The sequence below is a fragment of the Helicoverpa zea genome, chromosome 11 (assembly GCF_022581195.2).
Source record: "Helicoverpa zea isolate HzStark_Cry1AcR chromosome 11, ilHelZeax1.1, whole genome shotgun sequence".
NCBI lineage: Eukaryota > Metazoa > Arthropoda > Insecta > Lepidoptera > Noctuidae > Helicoverpa > Helicoverpa zea.
Genome location: NC_061462.1, coordinates 12,634,694 through 12,652,791, shown reverse-complemented (window position 1 = coordinate 12,652,791; position 18,098 = coordinate 12,634,694). Strand labels below are relative to the sequence as shown.

At 40.1% G+C, this 18,098-nt stretch overlaps 1 protein-coding gene across 5 annotated transcripts in view; it reads right to left on the bottom strand.

Moving 5' to 3' along the window:
* LOC124634746 (mitogen-activated protein kinase kinase kinase 4) overlaps positions 1 to 18,098 on the bottom strand; it is a 51,912-nt gene that overhangs the window by 5,182 nt on the left and 28,632 nt on the right. For 4 of the 5 annotated variants that reach the window (XM_047170407.1, XM_047170406.1, XM_047170408.1 and 1 more), the window contains 17 exons: positions 16,844 to 17,058; positions 15,997 to 16,195; positions 15,441 to 15,555; positions 15,015 to 15,136; positions 14,100 to 14,259; positions 13,120 to 13,284; positions 12,513 to 12,649; positions 12,043 to 12,144; positions 7,337 to 7,490; positions 6,766 to 6,930; positions 5,582 to 5,740; positions 4,601 to 4,795; positions 3,573 to 3,805; positions 3,132 to 3,213; positions 2,710 to 2,838; positions 2,077 to 2,179; positions 180 to 364 (listed from right to left, as the gene is read on the bottom strand). In XM_047170407.1, coding sequence (XP_047026363.1) covers positions 180 to 364; positions 2,077 to 2,179; positions 2,710 to 2,838; positions 3,132 to 3,213; positions 3,573 to 3,805; positions 4,601 to 4,795; positions 5,582 to 5,740; positions 6,766 to 6,930; positions 7,337 to 7,490; positions 12,043 to 12,144; positions 12,513 to 12,649; positions 13,120 to 13,284; positions 14,100 to 14,259; positions 15,015 to 15,136; positions 15,441 to 15,555; positions 15,997 to 16,195; positions 16,844 to 17,058 — 2,620 coding nt within the window. The remainder of the gene's footprint in view (positions 1 to 179; positions 365 to 2,076; positions 2,180 to 2,709; positions 2,839 to 3,131; positions 3,214 to 3,572; positions 3,806 to 4,600; positions 4,796 to 5,581; positions 5,741 to 6,765; positions 6,931 to 7,336; positions 7,491 to 12,042; positions 12,145 to 12,512; positions 12,650 to 13,119; positions 13,285 to 14,099; positions 14,260 to 15,014; positions 15,137 to 15,440; positions 15,556 to 15,996; positions 16,196 to 16,843; positions 17,059 to 18,098) is intronic. The other variant, XM_047170409.1, reaches the window with a different exon arrangement.

The window sequence follows — 18,098 nt, the reverse complement described above, 5'->3', positions numbered from 1 at the left end:
TTTCCGAGCCGCATATATCCCCGCAACCATTTTATCTTCAAATAGGTAGTAAAAAAATGTTCATGCAAAATTCAAAACGCAATATCTGAAGTCAGTATCGACGACACTGACACTCAAAAATAATAACATCTTCATAAACATACTTGTCACAATTTTGTCACCAATAAAGACTAAGTTACCTTGCCAAAAGTGCCAGCGCCTATTTTCAGCCCCCGCTGCCACTTGAAGGTGAGCTGGCGCAGCTTGGGCTCGTAGCTGGGCAGCGGCGCCGCCAGCACGTGGCCGACACTCTTGCTGTCCCGCAGCCGAGCGTCGCGGGCACTGTCCACTTGCTCGATTGCTGAGAGGACTCGACGTCTGTGGGCTAGGGGAGTACAATTATATAATTAGTTGGCTAAAGTATTTATGGTAAAAAATAATAGAATGGATAACACGTTATATGATTACGACAAAATTACAAGTGAACATTATTTACATTGGCCTCGGATTTTTTTAATCTTCCTCGTGGTGAGTCGATGATAATCAAATAATGAATTAAAATTTTGGTGGTCCAATATTTCGCCACGCCAACGAAATTGTCAGTGGCGTCTGCGTTGCTAAGATGTCAAGACCGATGTGACGTAAGGGCTTGTTAATCAATCAATTAATATTAATTTATTTCTCATCATCGTACTATGTTCTGTTCATTATAGTAAATGTGTAATCAACTATAGTTCGGCCATTCAGAGAATGCGTTCCTGACACGTCGCGATTGAACTGACGACGTAACTTTGCAATGGCGTTGCAGTTACGATAAAAATATTTTTGCTGGTTGTTTACCGTTTTAACAATTGAGGAGCATTAAAACAACATTATTATATCAATAATCAATGAATGTTATAATTTTGTGCCAAACTGAGTGTCAAATAACTTGGTAAACAATATTTTTCTAAATCTATACTGCGCTATTACAAGGTTATGTCAGCGGTTTATATTTTGTAGTGCTGTGCTAAAAATAACAGGCAAGTATCGTAATCTGTTCTTATACAGTTATAATATACGCTTTGATTTTCTTTTTAAGAATTGGAAAATAATGGACTATAAGACTTAATTATAACTTTTATGAAATATAAAAATAAAACTATGACCAAACCGCATTTTTATACTTAGATTAAAAATGGTAACCCCAAATGGCGTTATGGGCCGCCATTTTGTGACGCTAAAACAGTCGTCCGTTGTCGTTTCGTGCGCATAGACCACGTTTTTCAAGTGTTTTCGATCTGTTTTTATTTGATTACCCGGCTTTTGTTAGACCGAGATATCAGGATTGATTCTGTTATTGATAATAATATAATTATACATGTAGGCGAAGATGATGATGAAGACACCACCTCCTCAAGCAAATCGGAGTCTGATTAATATTCTGTTCGCACATTCAATTCAATGTACTTGTAACAAAGAATAAATAAAACAATTTTATTATATGAATATTACCTTTTTTTGGTTTCCACTTAAATAACTAAAATATAAAACAAATGATTCCGCCAATTTAAAACGAAAATAATCTTAAAATAATGCGGCGGTTCATTTTGAAGGAACGGTAACGAACTCAGTGTTATGTTGTGCCCATCACTAGTCGTGACTAACTGATAGGTGTCAGGAACGCATTCTCTGAACGGCCGAAGTATAAGTGGTGGTCAAAGTAGATTGAATCTGCACAGTGATCTGGACAAGTGCCACAGGACCGCACAGTGACATAGTGCATAAGTGAAGTGCTACTAACATAGTTTTAAGTTTTTATTTACTAACAATTTTGTATATCATAATATGTATGCTAGTTTTAAGGTATTTATCTATGGGCCTTTGATGCCTGAGAATAAAGATGATTTGATTTGATTACAAATCACAGCGCTTATCCTTCGCCAAAATAAAAATTATCAACTGCAATCGATCAATACACACAAAGCCACATTAGGTAATCATGAGCAAAACGGTAGCAGTAATTTCAAAACTTAACCACGCTGCTTAGACCCTACACAGTCAGTAAAAGTGGTTGTTAAAACTTTCGGAAGATACAAGACAATAAAAGGAACTTACCGTTGGATTCTGCCTCAGGATAGTTGAGAGGATCAGCCTCCACGGGCGGCGGCGTCGGCGGCGTCGGCGCCTCCCGACTCGAGCAGTTACTTGGGAGAGGACTCTGCAAAATTCACATTTTAATTATTGTCAGTTTTACGTCAATATATTGGGGCTGCGGGATTTTTCAAAGGAGTTACCACGACCCTGGTACTTAGAGGGCTTTAGAAGGAACATGGTGAGTTTTTTAGTCAGTAAGAGAACATTTGATGATTTCCCATCACAGAAATGTCTATATATGTCGAATTAAAAAAGTGTAAAGTGAGTTTTATACATATACTACACTTCCCTAAAAGGTCACTAATCTACAATGTTTAATGGAGATAAAAATGACGGGGTAACATCCTGCCAAGCCTTTTTCAATAAAACGTTGAAATTGTATAATTTTTTACCTATAAAATATTGTAAACACCTCTTTTCTTGAAAAAGAGTGTCCATAAAGTTTCTTGCCCGTTCTTCTTCATAAGACACACTCTTTGGAACCTTGCACCTAGCTATTGGCGTTACTTAAGCACCTATAAATAGGTCTATATGACATTAAAATCTGTGAGTTTGTCTTTATCGATATGCCGATGTTCTAGAAAGTTCTCGTACCTGCAGGCGGGGCCTGGGGCGCGGCGAGTGCGGCTGCGGCAGCGCGGCGGGCCGCGGGTGCTGCGACAGCGGCGACGGCCGCGACCCGATCACGTGCGAGATGCAGCCGTCCATTAACGTCTTCAACTCCTGCACAAATATACATCACAAAAATAGAAATAATAAAATAACAGCTTCCTAGAAAAGTATTTTTGATACTTATCCGGGACTGCGGGATTGTTCGACAGAGTTACCCTGCGAACGGCCCTGGTACGTAAAGGACTTAAGAAGGAACATGGTGGGTAGTCAGTAAGAGTCTGACACTCCCTCACGCTGCAGCCACAGCGAGAGGAGTCATTTGATGATCTCCAATAAAAGAAAAATACTTGTATGTTTTTAATTCCTATAAATTATATCATAGTTAATTAAAATTAGTGACTTACCTCAAATTCTTCTTCGCTGAGATGCTTAGTATTACGTGGATCGCAAGCCAGCATTAGGAATTCTAAACCTTGACTCGCCCATCTATAAACAAAACATATCATAAGTATAGTATTATTAGCTCGTTCTGTCAAGTTTTAATACAATTTGAAATTACCTGAAATCGATGACACTGTTTCTCAGTGGTCTCAAAATCAAATGGCAATGGTAGATAATTACAAAAACTAAAATACAAATTCACAAAACGGAATAAAATAAAACTTTTGATATGGTTCTAGAAGTCAGTGGCTGCAGGTCTGTTGGCTGTATTTATTTTGGCAGAGATTGCTAGAAGAGCAGTGTCAACAGTTTTATTATGTCGTTTCCAGTGATTTGGGAATTTTAGGTCCAAAAACAACAACCGAAGTGAAGATAATATTTTTACTATTATTTATAATAGTTACCTAGGCCTCAATCCTCTTCCCCTATCACACCTCTCCACCACGAACAGCATCCAGCAGGTGGCGAACTGTATGACTCCCCTCGCCACCCGCGCCGCCCACCGCTGCTCCTCACAGCTGGCCACCCGCCTCTCAACTCCTGGGGGGAAGGTGGGAGAGGATCGCCGGAGTTCCACCTCATCCTCCCCTGGGGTATCGGCAGAGCCTGAGAGAAGGAGCTCGATGCTGTTTTGGACCTGGGGAATTTATAAGAGGTTGATGGGAAATTATGATAGGATGGTAATGTTACTGAAATAAAGTGTTTAAACTGAAATGAAAGTAGTCTAATAATACAATCTCTATCATGTATAATATTATATGGAGGCCGACTTTTACATAGTTACAAAAAGGCTAAGGAGATGATTATATTTAATTATGTATTATGCATATTCATTTTTAAAACAATAAACTTCTTTAAAATTCAAATTTTAAACCAAATTTAGACAGTCCATTTATCGAGGAAGGCCTACGTATCAAAATAACAAAAATATAGGCCATAATAACATTAATGTTTTTTTTATTATCCAGTATCCATTTGCGCGAGAAAGTTCCCATGTGTTGCAAATGAAACCGCAGGGAGGAAGCTAGAAATTATTAATTTAACAACAATACAAAAAAATAGTAAAATCTATACATATAATAAAAAAAAATGATAGAAAAGTCAAAACTGTACATAGAATATTTTTTTTAAAGAATACTTGGGGGGTGATCCATAATCGATTCTGAACCCAAATATGTAGTTTTTAGAATTTTTGTCTGTATGTCTGTATGTTTGTCCCGGATAAACTCAAAAAGTACTGCATGGATTTAAATCAAATTTTGCATGACTATTACCTGGGGGCCGGTTCAACACATAGGCTATATATTATCACGCTATCACCTACGGGGGATGAGCAATAAACGAAATTGGAAAATTGAAAATTCTATATTGCCCACGCAGACGAAGTCGCGGGCAACAGCTAGTATAGTATAATATCACTTTTGACGCTCACCTGAGTCTCTCCAAAATGATGTATATTATCGAACAATCTTTCATCGAACACGCTGTTCTCATACTCATCCACTATACTGTCGGACCGCAGCAGCCGCGTCCGTCGCCCGGGCGGGGTGGCGGGGCGGGCAGGCGGGGCGAGGGGTGGGGCGGGGCGGGACGTGTCTGATACTAGCCGGTGCAGCTCCTTGTGGATCTGTGGAGAGCGATTTATAGTGTAAAGATAGGTATGGTTCACTACAATACCCTTTTATTGATAAGATTTTTTCAATCAAAATTAATGTTTGGGTGCTCATTTTTTATAGCGCTTTACATAAGGTACATCTTAAAGCGAAGAGCTTAAGAGACTGATAGTTAATAAATGGGTACACAAAGAAAAGACAGAAGACACAACTTGCAAATATTTTTTGAAGTGACTAACACCACAAGCAATAATTAATATTTTCATAAGACTCAGCAGTAAAACCACAAATTAGACACATTTTGAAAACAACAAAAGCCACAACACAACAGATAACAAACAACACATGATATTTTCTGTAAGCTGGACTGGCAATCATAATATGAACGCAACAACATCGCTTTGTCGAAACAACACCAACGTAGCGCACACGCAACATCAACGTTACAAAACTACTTAGCCACGGAACGAAACTGCAACGGGTGCAACATCTGCAATCCACCAACACAATATAGTTATCGGCACAAATCTTGAGCTCTGACCTACATCTGCGCAGAAGTGATTTATTAGCAAAGAACTAATCCCAAGTGACGGCTATGACGCGTTGCACTGCGGGCCAATCACAGCTTTAGCCCACCCCCGCGTCTCACTTCATACCACAAAAGGGACCCAATAAATTACTTCTGCGCAGGTGAAGGTCAGAGCTCAAGATTCGTGTCGATAACTATACACAGCTTAGCCATAAGAACGCAACAAAACGCCACTAGAAAAAAAACTGCAGTGTCACTCCTTCCAGCATACCAGTGGGTTAATGGACTCATGCACGAGCATGGTCTCAGGCCGGCGCGTTCGCTCGACGCGGCGCGGCCGGGCGGGCTGCAGCGAGGCGGGGCGGCGCCGCAGGCCGCGCTCCTCGCCCGCGCGGTGCGCGTGCACGAACTTGTACAGCTCTCTGTTCAGCTGCGTGAGCAAGTGCACACTGCTATGTACAAAGTTTTGCACAACATTGAACTTGCAAGAGTCACTTTTATTTTAACGTTAAAAATAAGGTGGTTACTTTCACCTTAAAAAATAAACGAAGTCGTTTAATGAATAAACATTTTATACAAAAAAGACTTTAGATACTTCTTCCTTTTTTGGAAGTCTGTTCAAATACCATTTAATTCTGTCAAAATAGAAAATAGTGCAAAACTTTAGGTATTAACGCTTACTTACACAAAGTGAAAATACATAATATTTGCTTGCAACTTGCATATAGTGTGCAATAAAGCTGCAGTGTTATACAAACAGTTGCATAGTAATAGTAAAGATAGACAGCGTAAGTGCGAGCATGCATCTTACTATAAGTCAGAAGAGGAAGGCCTACACATACATACCAAAAAAACCGGAGAAAAATAGATAATTTATAGATTCACAGAAGGTTCACAAAACACAAATAGAAAGATCTATTTGAAAGGCAGTTCATTCTGAAATATATGGGTAACGCCTTCAGGATCAGTAAAATAATAACAAAATTCTTGATACTTTTAACTTGTTATATTCTAACAAATGCGAGATTCCACCGGTGTGTAGCACTGTGACACACACAAATATTTATCCCGTTTACCAAATAGTAAAATAAATTTATAATCATAAAAACAATATTTTCAATAAATTGTAATAAATAACAGCAATATTTTTGAGCGAGCACAATGTTAGCTGTGAACTCACGCCGACGCGTATGGTCGGCGCTAGTGGAATCTCGCCACAAGATTACATAATTACCTTTGTTACGGCCGATCCCGATATTCTATCTGTTCATTTGGGATACTAGAGATAGGAATTTGACATTACTTGGATAGGTGCTACTATCACAATTCTATCTCTGGTAAACAAATCAACAGATAGATACAATATAGGGAACCATTCCATGTCTTATGTTCTAAATACATTTCCTTGCTTCTGTTAGTGCTGCGTTATGATATACTGCCCCCCCCCCCCCTCACCTCGAAGCCGAGCTTGAACATCTGCAGCAGCAGCTCCCGCACCCGGGTGGCGACGGTCTCAGACAGCTCGCGGTGCAGCTCTGCGTCGCTGGCCGACAGCCGCGACTTCGCCAGGATGAACTCGATGTGCTGTGTTATGAGGTCCCGGATCGCCATTATTGAATTCTGTGGGTGAAACGTTTAATTTTAAATATGTGACCGCAACTTTGGTTCCTACAGACACAAACACAGATAATATTATAGCAGTTTTCTGCCAGAATATGCATAGACATCCTACGTTCTATTATATGTCGTATATTATTTTAATTTATGTCTGTTGACGTCGCACGGAACGTAATGTACACAGGGTGGCGGACATGCGCTCGCTGCTCATCGACACCAACGGATGAAACGAGAGACTCATACTATTTATAATTCAAGTACGGCTAATCCGATCTGCCTTAAAATTGGTGGAGAAGCAGCTTAAACTTAGAAGGACTTAGAACTTTTATACCTGTCCGCAATCCGGACATACTTCCTTTGACAAGTTTTTCAGTTAGTCCTACTTCAGTTTATTAACCAGCAAACTCACGAATATATCAGCTCTCTGCTTAGTATAGGAGGGCGGCGGGGCCCGCGCCAGCCTGGCGGCCAGCGCCCGCGCCCACTGCGCCGCCTGCAGCGTGGCGTCGCGGGACCTCGCGTACACGCTCTGCGCCAGCCGACATACTTTGTAGATCGTGTATCTGGAATACACATGTTATTATTTATAGTTGAAACTAATGTTGGTGTCAAAATGAACAAATAAAAAGGAAGGCGCGAGATTTAATTAAAAGACACGGGGCGTGTTCGCGTATGTGTGCGGCGCAGCGCCAGTCAGCACGACGTGCTACGGGACATGCAGCACGCGACGCAGGGCTGGCACGGCATTATTATTTCTTAGAGTCCGTTCGTTCAGACCATAGATATAATATTACTAAACAAGATTGCGCACGCTCAAAATATATACGTAAGGCTGCCTTTTAAGTTCTGTCGTTTGGTAACCTCCCGCGATTTTTAAAAATATATATATATATGCTATTTGAATCTTTTTGAATTTAGAATTCGAAAACAAAAGAATGTTTTTAAATAGGTCGAATAGTTTTATTGTATCGTCCATTCAAAGGTGACAGGTCGGTTGCAAAAATGGAAATGTGTAAGGAAAATTTGAGTGCGATAATTTTCTACAACTTTAAAAGGGGATTGTCGCGACTTCAGTACTAGAAAGAGATTAATTCTGTATTTAGTGATGTAGCACCATTCCTTAGGACCGCAGAACGCTGATATTTAGAATTTCAACCTGGGCACTCTAGCTTCAGTGACAAGCCTCGTGAAGGTCGTCCAAAAACCGCCATGATGCAAGTTTATATCGAGGCTGTGCGGCAGCTAATCCTCGCAGACGGACATGTAGCATATGGTGAAATAGAGGCATCCGTGGGCATTTCAGGGACCACAGTCAAAAATATCCTACTCGAAGAACTTGGCGTAAGATAGATGATCTCTCCATGGATACCACATTTTCTTAGCGACGACCAAGAAACAGCCCTAGTAAGTTGGTGACGTCAAACTCTGCAGCGATTCGACCGAGGAGAGTCAAAGCAGGTCTATGATATAGTTAGTGATAACAAGTCCTGGATATACGCTTATGATCCGGATTCTAAGCAGCAGTCAGCTGTCTAGGTCTTCCAAGACGAGCCAAAACCGACCAAAGTCGTACGCTCGCAAAGCACTTAAAAAAAAAATGGTTGTCTCGTTTTTGGCAAAGGGTGATCGTGTCGCCACTATTGTACTAAAATATCGCGACATGGTTACCGCTGACTCGTATACCATTGTTTGTTTGCCAAAAGTCATCACCGAATTTAGAAAAAACTATCCAAGACTTCGAATGATACTGCACCATGACAATGCAAGTTCGCGCACCGCCCGCCAAACACCGATGTTTTTGAGTTCCCAAAATGTTGTAATATTGGATCATCCACCTTACAGCTGTAACTTAAGCACTAATGATTTTAATACATTAACCAAAATTAAGAAAATTCTTCGTGGACTACCTTTCAGCACACCTGAAGAAGCTGTTGACGTATACAAATCGGCCGTTTTGACTACCCCCACTTTGGAATGGAATAAATATTTAAAAACTGATTTGAATGCATGCAAAAGTGCATTAAATATCGCTAAGTATTCTTAAAAAAATAATAAACGGTAATAACCTATTGGATTATCTATACTTATTTCAAACGACACAACTTAAAAGGCAGCCCTCGTATTTACGAAAATGAACTCTATTCTAACGCAATAAGGTACTAAATTGGTTGCATAATACACAGAGGCAAATCCGAGCCGAGAGGGATAGTTCGAACGGAGGCTGTTTGTCTCTTTCTAACACCTTGCCAGCATAAAAAAATGTTGTGATCAAAAGTTTTGTCTTCCCAAAAACAATTGAATCACATATATTTATATCTTATTTTAACAATTGTAAGTCAACAAATTAATAACAATCGCATTAATTTATTCGTATTTATTATTAAAACATAAACAACATAAATTTTTATTTTGCTTTTTTTTATTTTCTAGCGGTAACCCTGAACATTCTTGGCGCGTAATCAGCATTTAAAATTTTGTTTACATTTTTTTGTATTAAATCAATTTAAACTATTAAAATGGTGAAAAAGTGTTGCGTTTCTACTTGCAAAAGTGAATCCTATGGTGGTTGCAATATATCGTTCCACAGGTTAGCTAATAATAACATTTTCGTAAACCCAACAACTAGGGTGCCCATCACGAAGGAGAAAAGACTAGCGGAGATGCCCTAACGCAGGTAGGTCACGCGCCTTCAGGTAGGTCAAAGACGTCACGACTACGTCACGGCAGGCGTGGCTGGACACCGCCCATATACCGTCCTTTACATCAAACTGACATCTTGTCATGGTTGTATTTTTACCACAATTTCAACAGATTTTATTTGTTACTCGATTAAAACGATGAAATGCGCTATCATTAATTGTAGAAATTGCTCAGGATCCAAACTCAAACATACCATAGGATAACATTTCACGTGTAAGTAATATTTTAGCTTTAAAACATATTTTTTGCTAGAGACATCTGTCGTCGAATAGCTGCATTTCTAGAACCTCTAAGTGAATTTGTATTATTTTCGTATCAATCTTGTATCAATGTATATTATTGGTACCAATTTTTGCCTTAAAAAGCAGCTTCATTTTTCCTTGCATCCTACAAGTTTTTTTTATAGATTATTTACAAACCAAAACATATGATATATTATCATGAAAATTTAATATTATAAAAACACCATCTTTCGGTAAGTAGTCGACTTACGTATATTTGAAGTAAAATTGTGTTCATCAAGACAGAGAGACCCGTTACAAAATTAAGTGCTACCAGACATCGAAAATGCAATCACCCATTCTTAAAAAAGATCTTATTTAAAAAAGCTGCAATTATCTTAAAATTAATCATAACTCTAACTATGTAGATTTATTTATATTCATCACTAGCCGTTTTCCCGCGGTTTCACCCGCGTACCGTGGGAGCTACTGCCCGCACCGGGATAAAATATAGCCTATGTTACTTGCATATAATATAGCTTTCTAATGGTGAAAGAATATTTAAAATTGGTCCAGTAGTTTTTGAGTTTATCCATTACAACCAAACAAACAAACAAAGTTTTCCTCTTTATAATATTAGAATAGATCAGCAATGTTTTACATAGGTATATCTCTCTTGCCGTACATACTTTTTGAATGTACCTTTACTCAGAGCAACATCCGACTCACATAAAGTCTGCTACTTATTTAGTGGATGCGCCGTTATGATACAGTTGTGAAAACTCTAATTTGATAAACACTGTCCCTATAATTTTAATTCCCATTTTTCTTGGTGAATTTCGTAATGTGGCAACATCGAAAATAACTACAGTCATCGCAGCACGGTTCTAGAACAAATAGAACGAATTTTCGTGCTTGTGATGCCATAGTGGCTAGTAGACGAACTAACACAATGCCATAAGTTGATACTTAAATTACACCATGGGGGTATTTTAGACCCGTGGTGAATAAAAATGATTTTTCATCGAGTCGCCATTTAATGGTTCCTAGATACCTATTTCATTTCTGGAGGAGTAAATAAATTGTTATGGGGCAAGTTCTCTGCACAAAATAATACTTATATAACAATTAATTTTCTAACTTTTTTATCTCTCTCTTTTTCTTCGTTCATTTTAAATGAATGCTTCTTTAAACTTTCTAATTGAATTACTATTTTAAAAGAATTATTAATTTTGAGTATTTACTTTACTTTTGAGTATGTCACTAGTGGTCGATGTTAGTTTAGGGTTAGATTTTAATCTTCCTATTCCACGCTAGATGGATTTACAAAAAATGGGTGGCTTCCCATAAAAGGCGTATAAGGGTGGAGCACGGGTGGAGACAGTAACGTTCCTCGTCCCCCGCTCACCCGAATTTTGGCGCGCTGCTTTGTTAGGAGATTTTTCGTTAGGGCATCTCCGCTATTCTTTTTTCCTCCGTGGTGCCCATGAATTCTTGTAACGAGTCAAAATATGGGTGATGGATTTAAAACTGGTGTACTATTGTTATAGCTTCCCAAAAAATGAAGAAAGGCGACATAAATGGCTCAGCAGTCTATATATGAAGTAGAAATACAAAAAAAAACAGTCTTCACTTCGAATCTTCCTGCTTTTATACTGCTAATTTCCGCTAATTATTAAAAGCCTTTATTAGTATCTTGAGGTCACAAACTGCGTAAGTTAAAACTTCAATACTAATCTGTGTTTAATAATCTTAGCAAATTCGGATTTGTCTCACATAGCTTAATCTCATAGTCACCCTATTAGAAAGGGACAGACAGCCTCCGTACTAACTGTTTCACTCGGCTCGTTTTTTGGGTTTATATGCGCAGTCCTGTTTACTAATATTATGTCTATGGTTCAGACAGACCGGCTCGGAGAGCATCAGCGCGTATTTTTCTTTTCACACTCGATTCGGAATTGCATTACTTAGTGCTACATCTATATATAAAAATGAAACCCGCTTTCCGTTATCACGACATAACATGAAAACGGCTTGACCGATTTAGCTGAAAATTAGAGGGGAGGTAACTTAGACCCGGGAGAAGGTTTTAGGATTTTGTCACCATCCGACTACAGGACGCGGGTGAAACCGCGGGCGAAAGCTAGTAAACAATAAAAAGGACAAAATATGTAGGGTCAAATACAAAACTCACTTGTCAGGTTCGGCCATATCTTTCTCCGGGTGTCTCATCATCTTGCCGATGGTGTCGTCGAACTCTCGCAGCAGTCGGTTCAGTTGATTACACGTTATATCACTGAAAACGGAATATATAGTTAGTTTTGATTATTGTATAAATATTTTCAGGAAAACATTGACATATAAGGCTATGTATTCACTACGTAATCAAATAATCAAAAGAAAACTCGAAAAAGGCTCCTAAAAACTAATGTTAGATATTTTCCTACGACGAATGTCAATATCTATCTGTTGATTTGGCTTCTTATTCATTTTTTCCTCCTGCGCTACTCCCACTGGCTATTAAAAATACGAATTTTGGATAGTTAATCTGGTTCATAGCATTAAAACAACCTTTGAAAAGAGGGACAGTGAAAACAGCAAATAGGCTGCATTTTCCAAAAAGATGTTTTTTTCTTTAGTTATATAAAATGCACGTGAACATACGAGAAAGTAAGCGGCGCGAGTACAGCGGCACACTTGATGCGCTTCGCCAGCTGCGCGGTGAAGGCCCACTCCGCCTGCAGGCGGGACCGCGGCATGTGCTCCGTCACCGACATCGTTGTTAGGTACGAGAGGTATTGCTGGAATATTACGAAATAAATAATATAATTATTGTCATTGATATATCAACACAATCATATCTCCAAAGTAAGAGAGCAAGTAGCGCGATAGAGCAGAAAGTGAGTTAATATTATTATTTAACACAAAAGTAGAAAATTAAAAACAAAAGTGCAGCTTGCATTTCTCTTTATCCTACAGCATCCATAATATCTACGGAAAATAACACATTAAATAGCGCACTTTCCACTTTATGCAAATTCACTGCCTGCCTAGCATATGTGTTAGCAGACAAAGGTTGCAACTAGAATCAGAAGATATTGGTTTGCGTCGCAGTGCCGCACACTGGTGGAAACTTGTATTTACAACGCATTGTGGATGTAGCACTGTTAGCGACTAAAACCTATCATGTACTTTCTTAAGCCCTTTATGTATGTACTACAAGGGCTAAGGAGCTCTTAACCATCCTGCGACCCCGGCACTTCATGCCTACCTTAAGCAGCGTCTCGACGGTTTCATCGAACGTGCCGGTGAGCAGCAGCAGGTCCCTGGCGGCGGGCCCGGGCGGGCGGCCGCCCAGCGCCGCGCGCACGTGCAGCGCGAAGTCCGCGCGCATCTCCGACGCGATGTCCAGGCCCTCGCGCAGCTCGTGGATCAGCTGCGGGGAGTAGGGGTGTCAGTTGAGGTTGAAGATGAAATAGGTACTTAACACACACATCAGTTACGGTATTTGTAAAGAGGATTATAAAAAAAAAAAACAATATATAATAATAGGATAGCTAATATAGCATTTCAATTCTTTGGTGGTCGATAAGTTTCCTTGATAAGTTGTTGCTAAATGCATTTCAGCCATTGAATTTTGCAGAACTTTGGATACAACCGACACGAAATTAATAAAAAAAAAACTGGTTTAATTGATCGACTGTTATCCTAACTCCCATCTCAATTTTTCCCTCCACTATACGTAAAAGAATAACAAAACCATTTTTTCTTCTTTGAAATCAGCAATCTTACGTAACGTAATAAACGTTTGTAAACTTATTACATACTAGCTTCTGCCAGCGGTTTCACCCGCATCCCGTGGGAACTACTTCCCGTACCGGGATAAAAAGTAGCCTATAGCCTTCCTCGATAAATGGGCTATCTAACACTGAAAGAAATTTTCAAATCGAACCAGTAGTTCCTGAGATTAGCGCGTTCAAACAAACAAACTCTTCAGCTTTATAATATTAGTATAGATTATAATATCCTACTATTCCTACTAATATCTTACTCCCTACTAATAATATTATAACTGTGAAAGTTTGTGAAAATATATAGATATGTTTATTATTCTTTCACACAAAAATGATTGGACCGATTTGGTTGAAATTCGGTATGTAGAGAGATTAACACATATGCTCCTTTCATCAACTCACCACGCGGGCGAAGCCGCAAGCGGCAGCTGGTTTTATTTACATTTTAATACAGTACCTGTTTAACAGTAAGACACGAGGGATGCTCAGGCCTGGCCTCGAGCCGGAAGGACAGGTAGTCGTGCACCGCCTCCATGCACAGGCTGGACAGCAGCAGGAAGTGGGACCGGTACGAGGGTAGGCGCATGGAGCGACACTCTTCGGACCAGCAACCGTATCTGGTGGTTGAGGGTAGGGTTAGAATAGTGCTTTAACAAGGTATAAAGTAAAAAAGGGTTTGCTACTAAGGTAAACTTTAATTATGTTCACTTACGGCCAGTTTCTTCATCAAAAGTTAAAGTTAATGTCTAAAGTAAAAGTAACGGTCAAATACGTGTTTTCAAGGTTAAAGTGACAGCAAAACTAATAGAAAAATTGAATTTGACCGTTACTTTTACTTTAGACATTACTTTGACTTTAACTTTTGATGAAGAAACTGGCTGTTAGACACTAACCCAAAAGTAAAAATCTGTACCTCAAAAGCCCGATAAAACGAAATCCAGACAATGGTTTACTTCGAAAAGTCATACATGCACGTTAACATATTAAAATATACTTTAAAGGTAATAGTTATTTGTTATACAAGACTGCGAAGTTGCTTTTTAACCGCGTGCTCAATTTTGATGACCGAGCAAGCGAAGGATTCTAAAATTGAAACACGAGCGTAGCGAGTGTTTCAATAATTAGAATCCTTCAATTCAATAATTAGAAGTTTAAATAATTAGAAGGTTAAAAAGCAACTTTGCACTCTTGTATAACAAATAACTATTTATGCTGAGGTAGAGTGTATTGACGGATGAATCTACTACAATGTTTCCATAGTTGTAGTGCATAGGGGGTAAAATATGGGAACCACACAAACGCACATACCAACCTACACGTACAGGAAATCTATTACACAATTTCACAAGGAAATAGGGTACAAACTGCTGACCTGCTAAGCTCATAAGTCTTAACTTCATCCTCATCCTGTCTCTCGGAGTCAGGTCGTTCATTCGCGGCATCCTCGAACACTTCTTCACCATCCTCTTCGATAAGATTCTCTGAAGTCACGGTCTGGGGGAGACAAGACATTAACTGATATTTGAAGAATAGGTTACTTTGCAAACCAGTCACACAAATGAGACACTGACGTAAAATTACTTGGGCTATTCCGTCTTTCATATTATATCTAAAGCGAAAGTAACCTTTTCTGTCGCGATTTCACGTCAGGGGCATTTATCTAGCTGCGGGAAGAAGTTAAGTATTTGATAATAGTTTAAGAAAACTCCATCACACATTGATAATCCGTCGTAAATATTACTAGGTTCTAGCAAAGTTATAGGTTTAGAGAACATAATTAGTTTTATAGTGTACTCACTTCAGGTTTCTCCAGCGTGAGATAGACCTTATCGAGCAGGTTCATCCTCATCTTGTATATGAACATCATGCAGCGCCTCACACCTTGCGTCTTCAGGATCTCTTGGTGGTAGTCCCTGAAGGAAACATACTCTTTTAAAGAAGGTATAAAAAAATAAAACTTAAGTAGTGTATCTTTTAAACCATTCTGTATTTACTCCAGTATTTTTAAGGTTAATTGACAAAGCGCGAGGGTGCAATTGGCCGCGATGTAAGGGATTAGATATTGTCTACTGCATTACACAGTTGCACGCGGCTGTACATGGATTTATATCTGAAGTATAGCATACATATATGCTATATACTTCCTTTGTTACAGTGTACATATCATATTTAAACGGGTTTAAATGTAAGCTCAAAAACTTTTTGTCTCTGGTAGCTCGATAGCTCTTGAGCGGAGATATATATGCATATTTATTTAAAAACTTCTCCTCTCTGCTCTGCACCAATTTGAAACTTCAATTAACTTTCTACATTTCCTTAAGATTTAGCATGACATATTTATTTGTACCGCTCACCTATACAAAGAAACTTTACACTTGTCCAACAGCCTCATATGGGTCAGTTCAGTAAGAGGTCCGATGTCGAAGGCGTCGTTAGCCGCCGGCGGTCCCTCGCTGGACATGTAGCCGCTCTCGTTGGACGTGTAGGGGTCGCCGAACTTGTAGGCGGAGGATATGTCGGGGGTCGGGAGACCGTTGGTTGAAGCTATGCTCTCTGGAATGAGGATATTTAAATGTCAATTTTATGGTGTGGAAGACGGTATGGTTAGAAAAAAAATACTTGTGAGGTGACGGCTAACAGAAGAGTATGGAAGGAGAAAACATGCTGCGCCGACCTTAAATAATATTTGAAATAAGGGCAGGAGGATTATGATGATGAGATTAATTTTATGTTATGTAGTAATACATTATAGTTATCGGCACGAATCTTGAGCTCCGACTTTCACCTGTACAGAAGTAATTTACTGGGTCCCTTTTGTGGTATGAAGTGAGGTGATTGATTGGTGATTGGCCCGCAGCGCATCGCGTCATAGCCGTCACTCGGGATTGGTTCTTTGCTAATAAATCACTTCTGCGCAGATGTAGGTCAGAGCTCAAGATTCGTGCCGATAGCTATACATAATTATTATGGTAAAGGTCAACCTGCTGAGCTAGCCTTGTGAAAAAAGAAGGTAGATCATGTTAAACCCTATTAATCTGCAGCTTAACTCTCAAACGACTACACCGATTGTGATGAAGATTCACTGATAAAATACCTAATGTTTTAAAAATTACATAGACACTAAGTTCATACAGATGCTATAAGTTACCGCAGCTAACAACAAGTTTGCAAATTAAAACCAAATACAAAGCAGCAACTCACTAGAATCAACTCCACTATCAACATCATCAGTCCCCTTCTCGTCCTGCCCCTCCTCTCCCTCCTGCTTATGTCCGTCCTCTCCATCCTTCTCGTCACATTCACCAGGCTCCTCCTTGACGGAGCCTCCTGACTGTCCGCTGCAGTCGCTGCTGCTGGAGTCTGAAGGGTTGCTGACGTTGAACCGCACCTGGCACGGACGGGTTTCTGAGGATTGTCTGTGAAGAAGTTTGAAGTTAGTATTAGAGGTAATGTGATGGTTTAGTGCTTAAAGTAACAGAGTTTCAAGTGTTAGTGTCAGGCGACTACAAGTGTAAGTTCTAAGATGTTCAAGTGACAACAGAGACCCAACGTGTCTTAATATAATAATAAGAAATTCAACGTGTCTTCCGAAAAACGGAGAAACTTGTCATAACAAGATGGCATACACGGAAAGAACCACGTCGGGCGTTATTTAACCTTATGATCAATCAACCCGTGGGGCTGTTAGTCAGTTACGAGGTCCTCCTTTCATTCTTCGCAATAGGAGTGAACGGACACTTAGAACTAGTTAGTCCACATTACCTGCTGATGCTGGAGTCCACGGAGGTGGCATGCTGTGCCCCGCGGCGCTGGCTCTTGTGCAGTGCCATGTTGTACCAGAGGCACATCGACATACAAGTTATAGTCCACATTACCTGCTGATGCTGGAGTCCACGGAGGTGGCATGCTGTGCCCCGCGGCGCTGGCTCTTGTGCAGTGCCATGTTGTACCAGAGGCACATCGACATACAAGTTAGTCCACATTACCTGCTGATGCTGGAGTCCACGGAGGTGGCATGCTGTGCCCCGCGGCGCTGGCTCTTGTGCAGTGCCATGTTGTACCAGAGGCACATCGACATACAAGTTAGTCCACATTACCTGCTGATGCTGGAGTCCACGGAGGTGGCATGCTGTGCCCCGCGGCGCTGGCTCTTGTGCAGTGCCATGTTGTACCAGAGGCACATCGACATACAAGTTAGTCCACATTACCTGCTGATGCTGGAGTCCACGGAGGTGGCATGCTGTGCCCCGCGGCGCTGGCTCTTGTGCAGTGCCATGTTGTACCAGAGGCACATCGACATACAAGTTAGTCCACATTACCTGCTGATGCTGGAGTCCACGGAGGTGGCATGCTGTGCCCCGCGGCGCTGGCTCTTGTGCAGTGCCATGTTGTACCAGAGGCACATCGACATACAAGTTAGTCCACATTACCTGCTGATGCTGGAGTCCACGGAGGT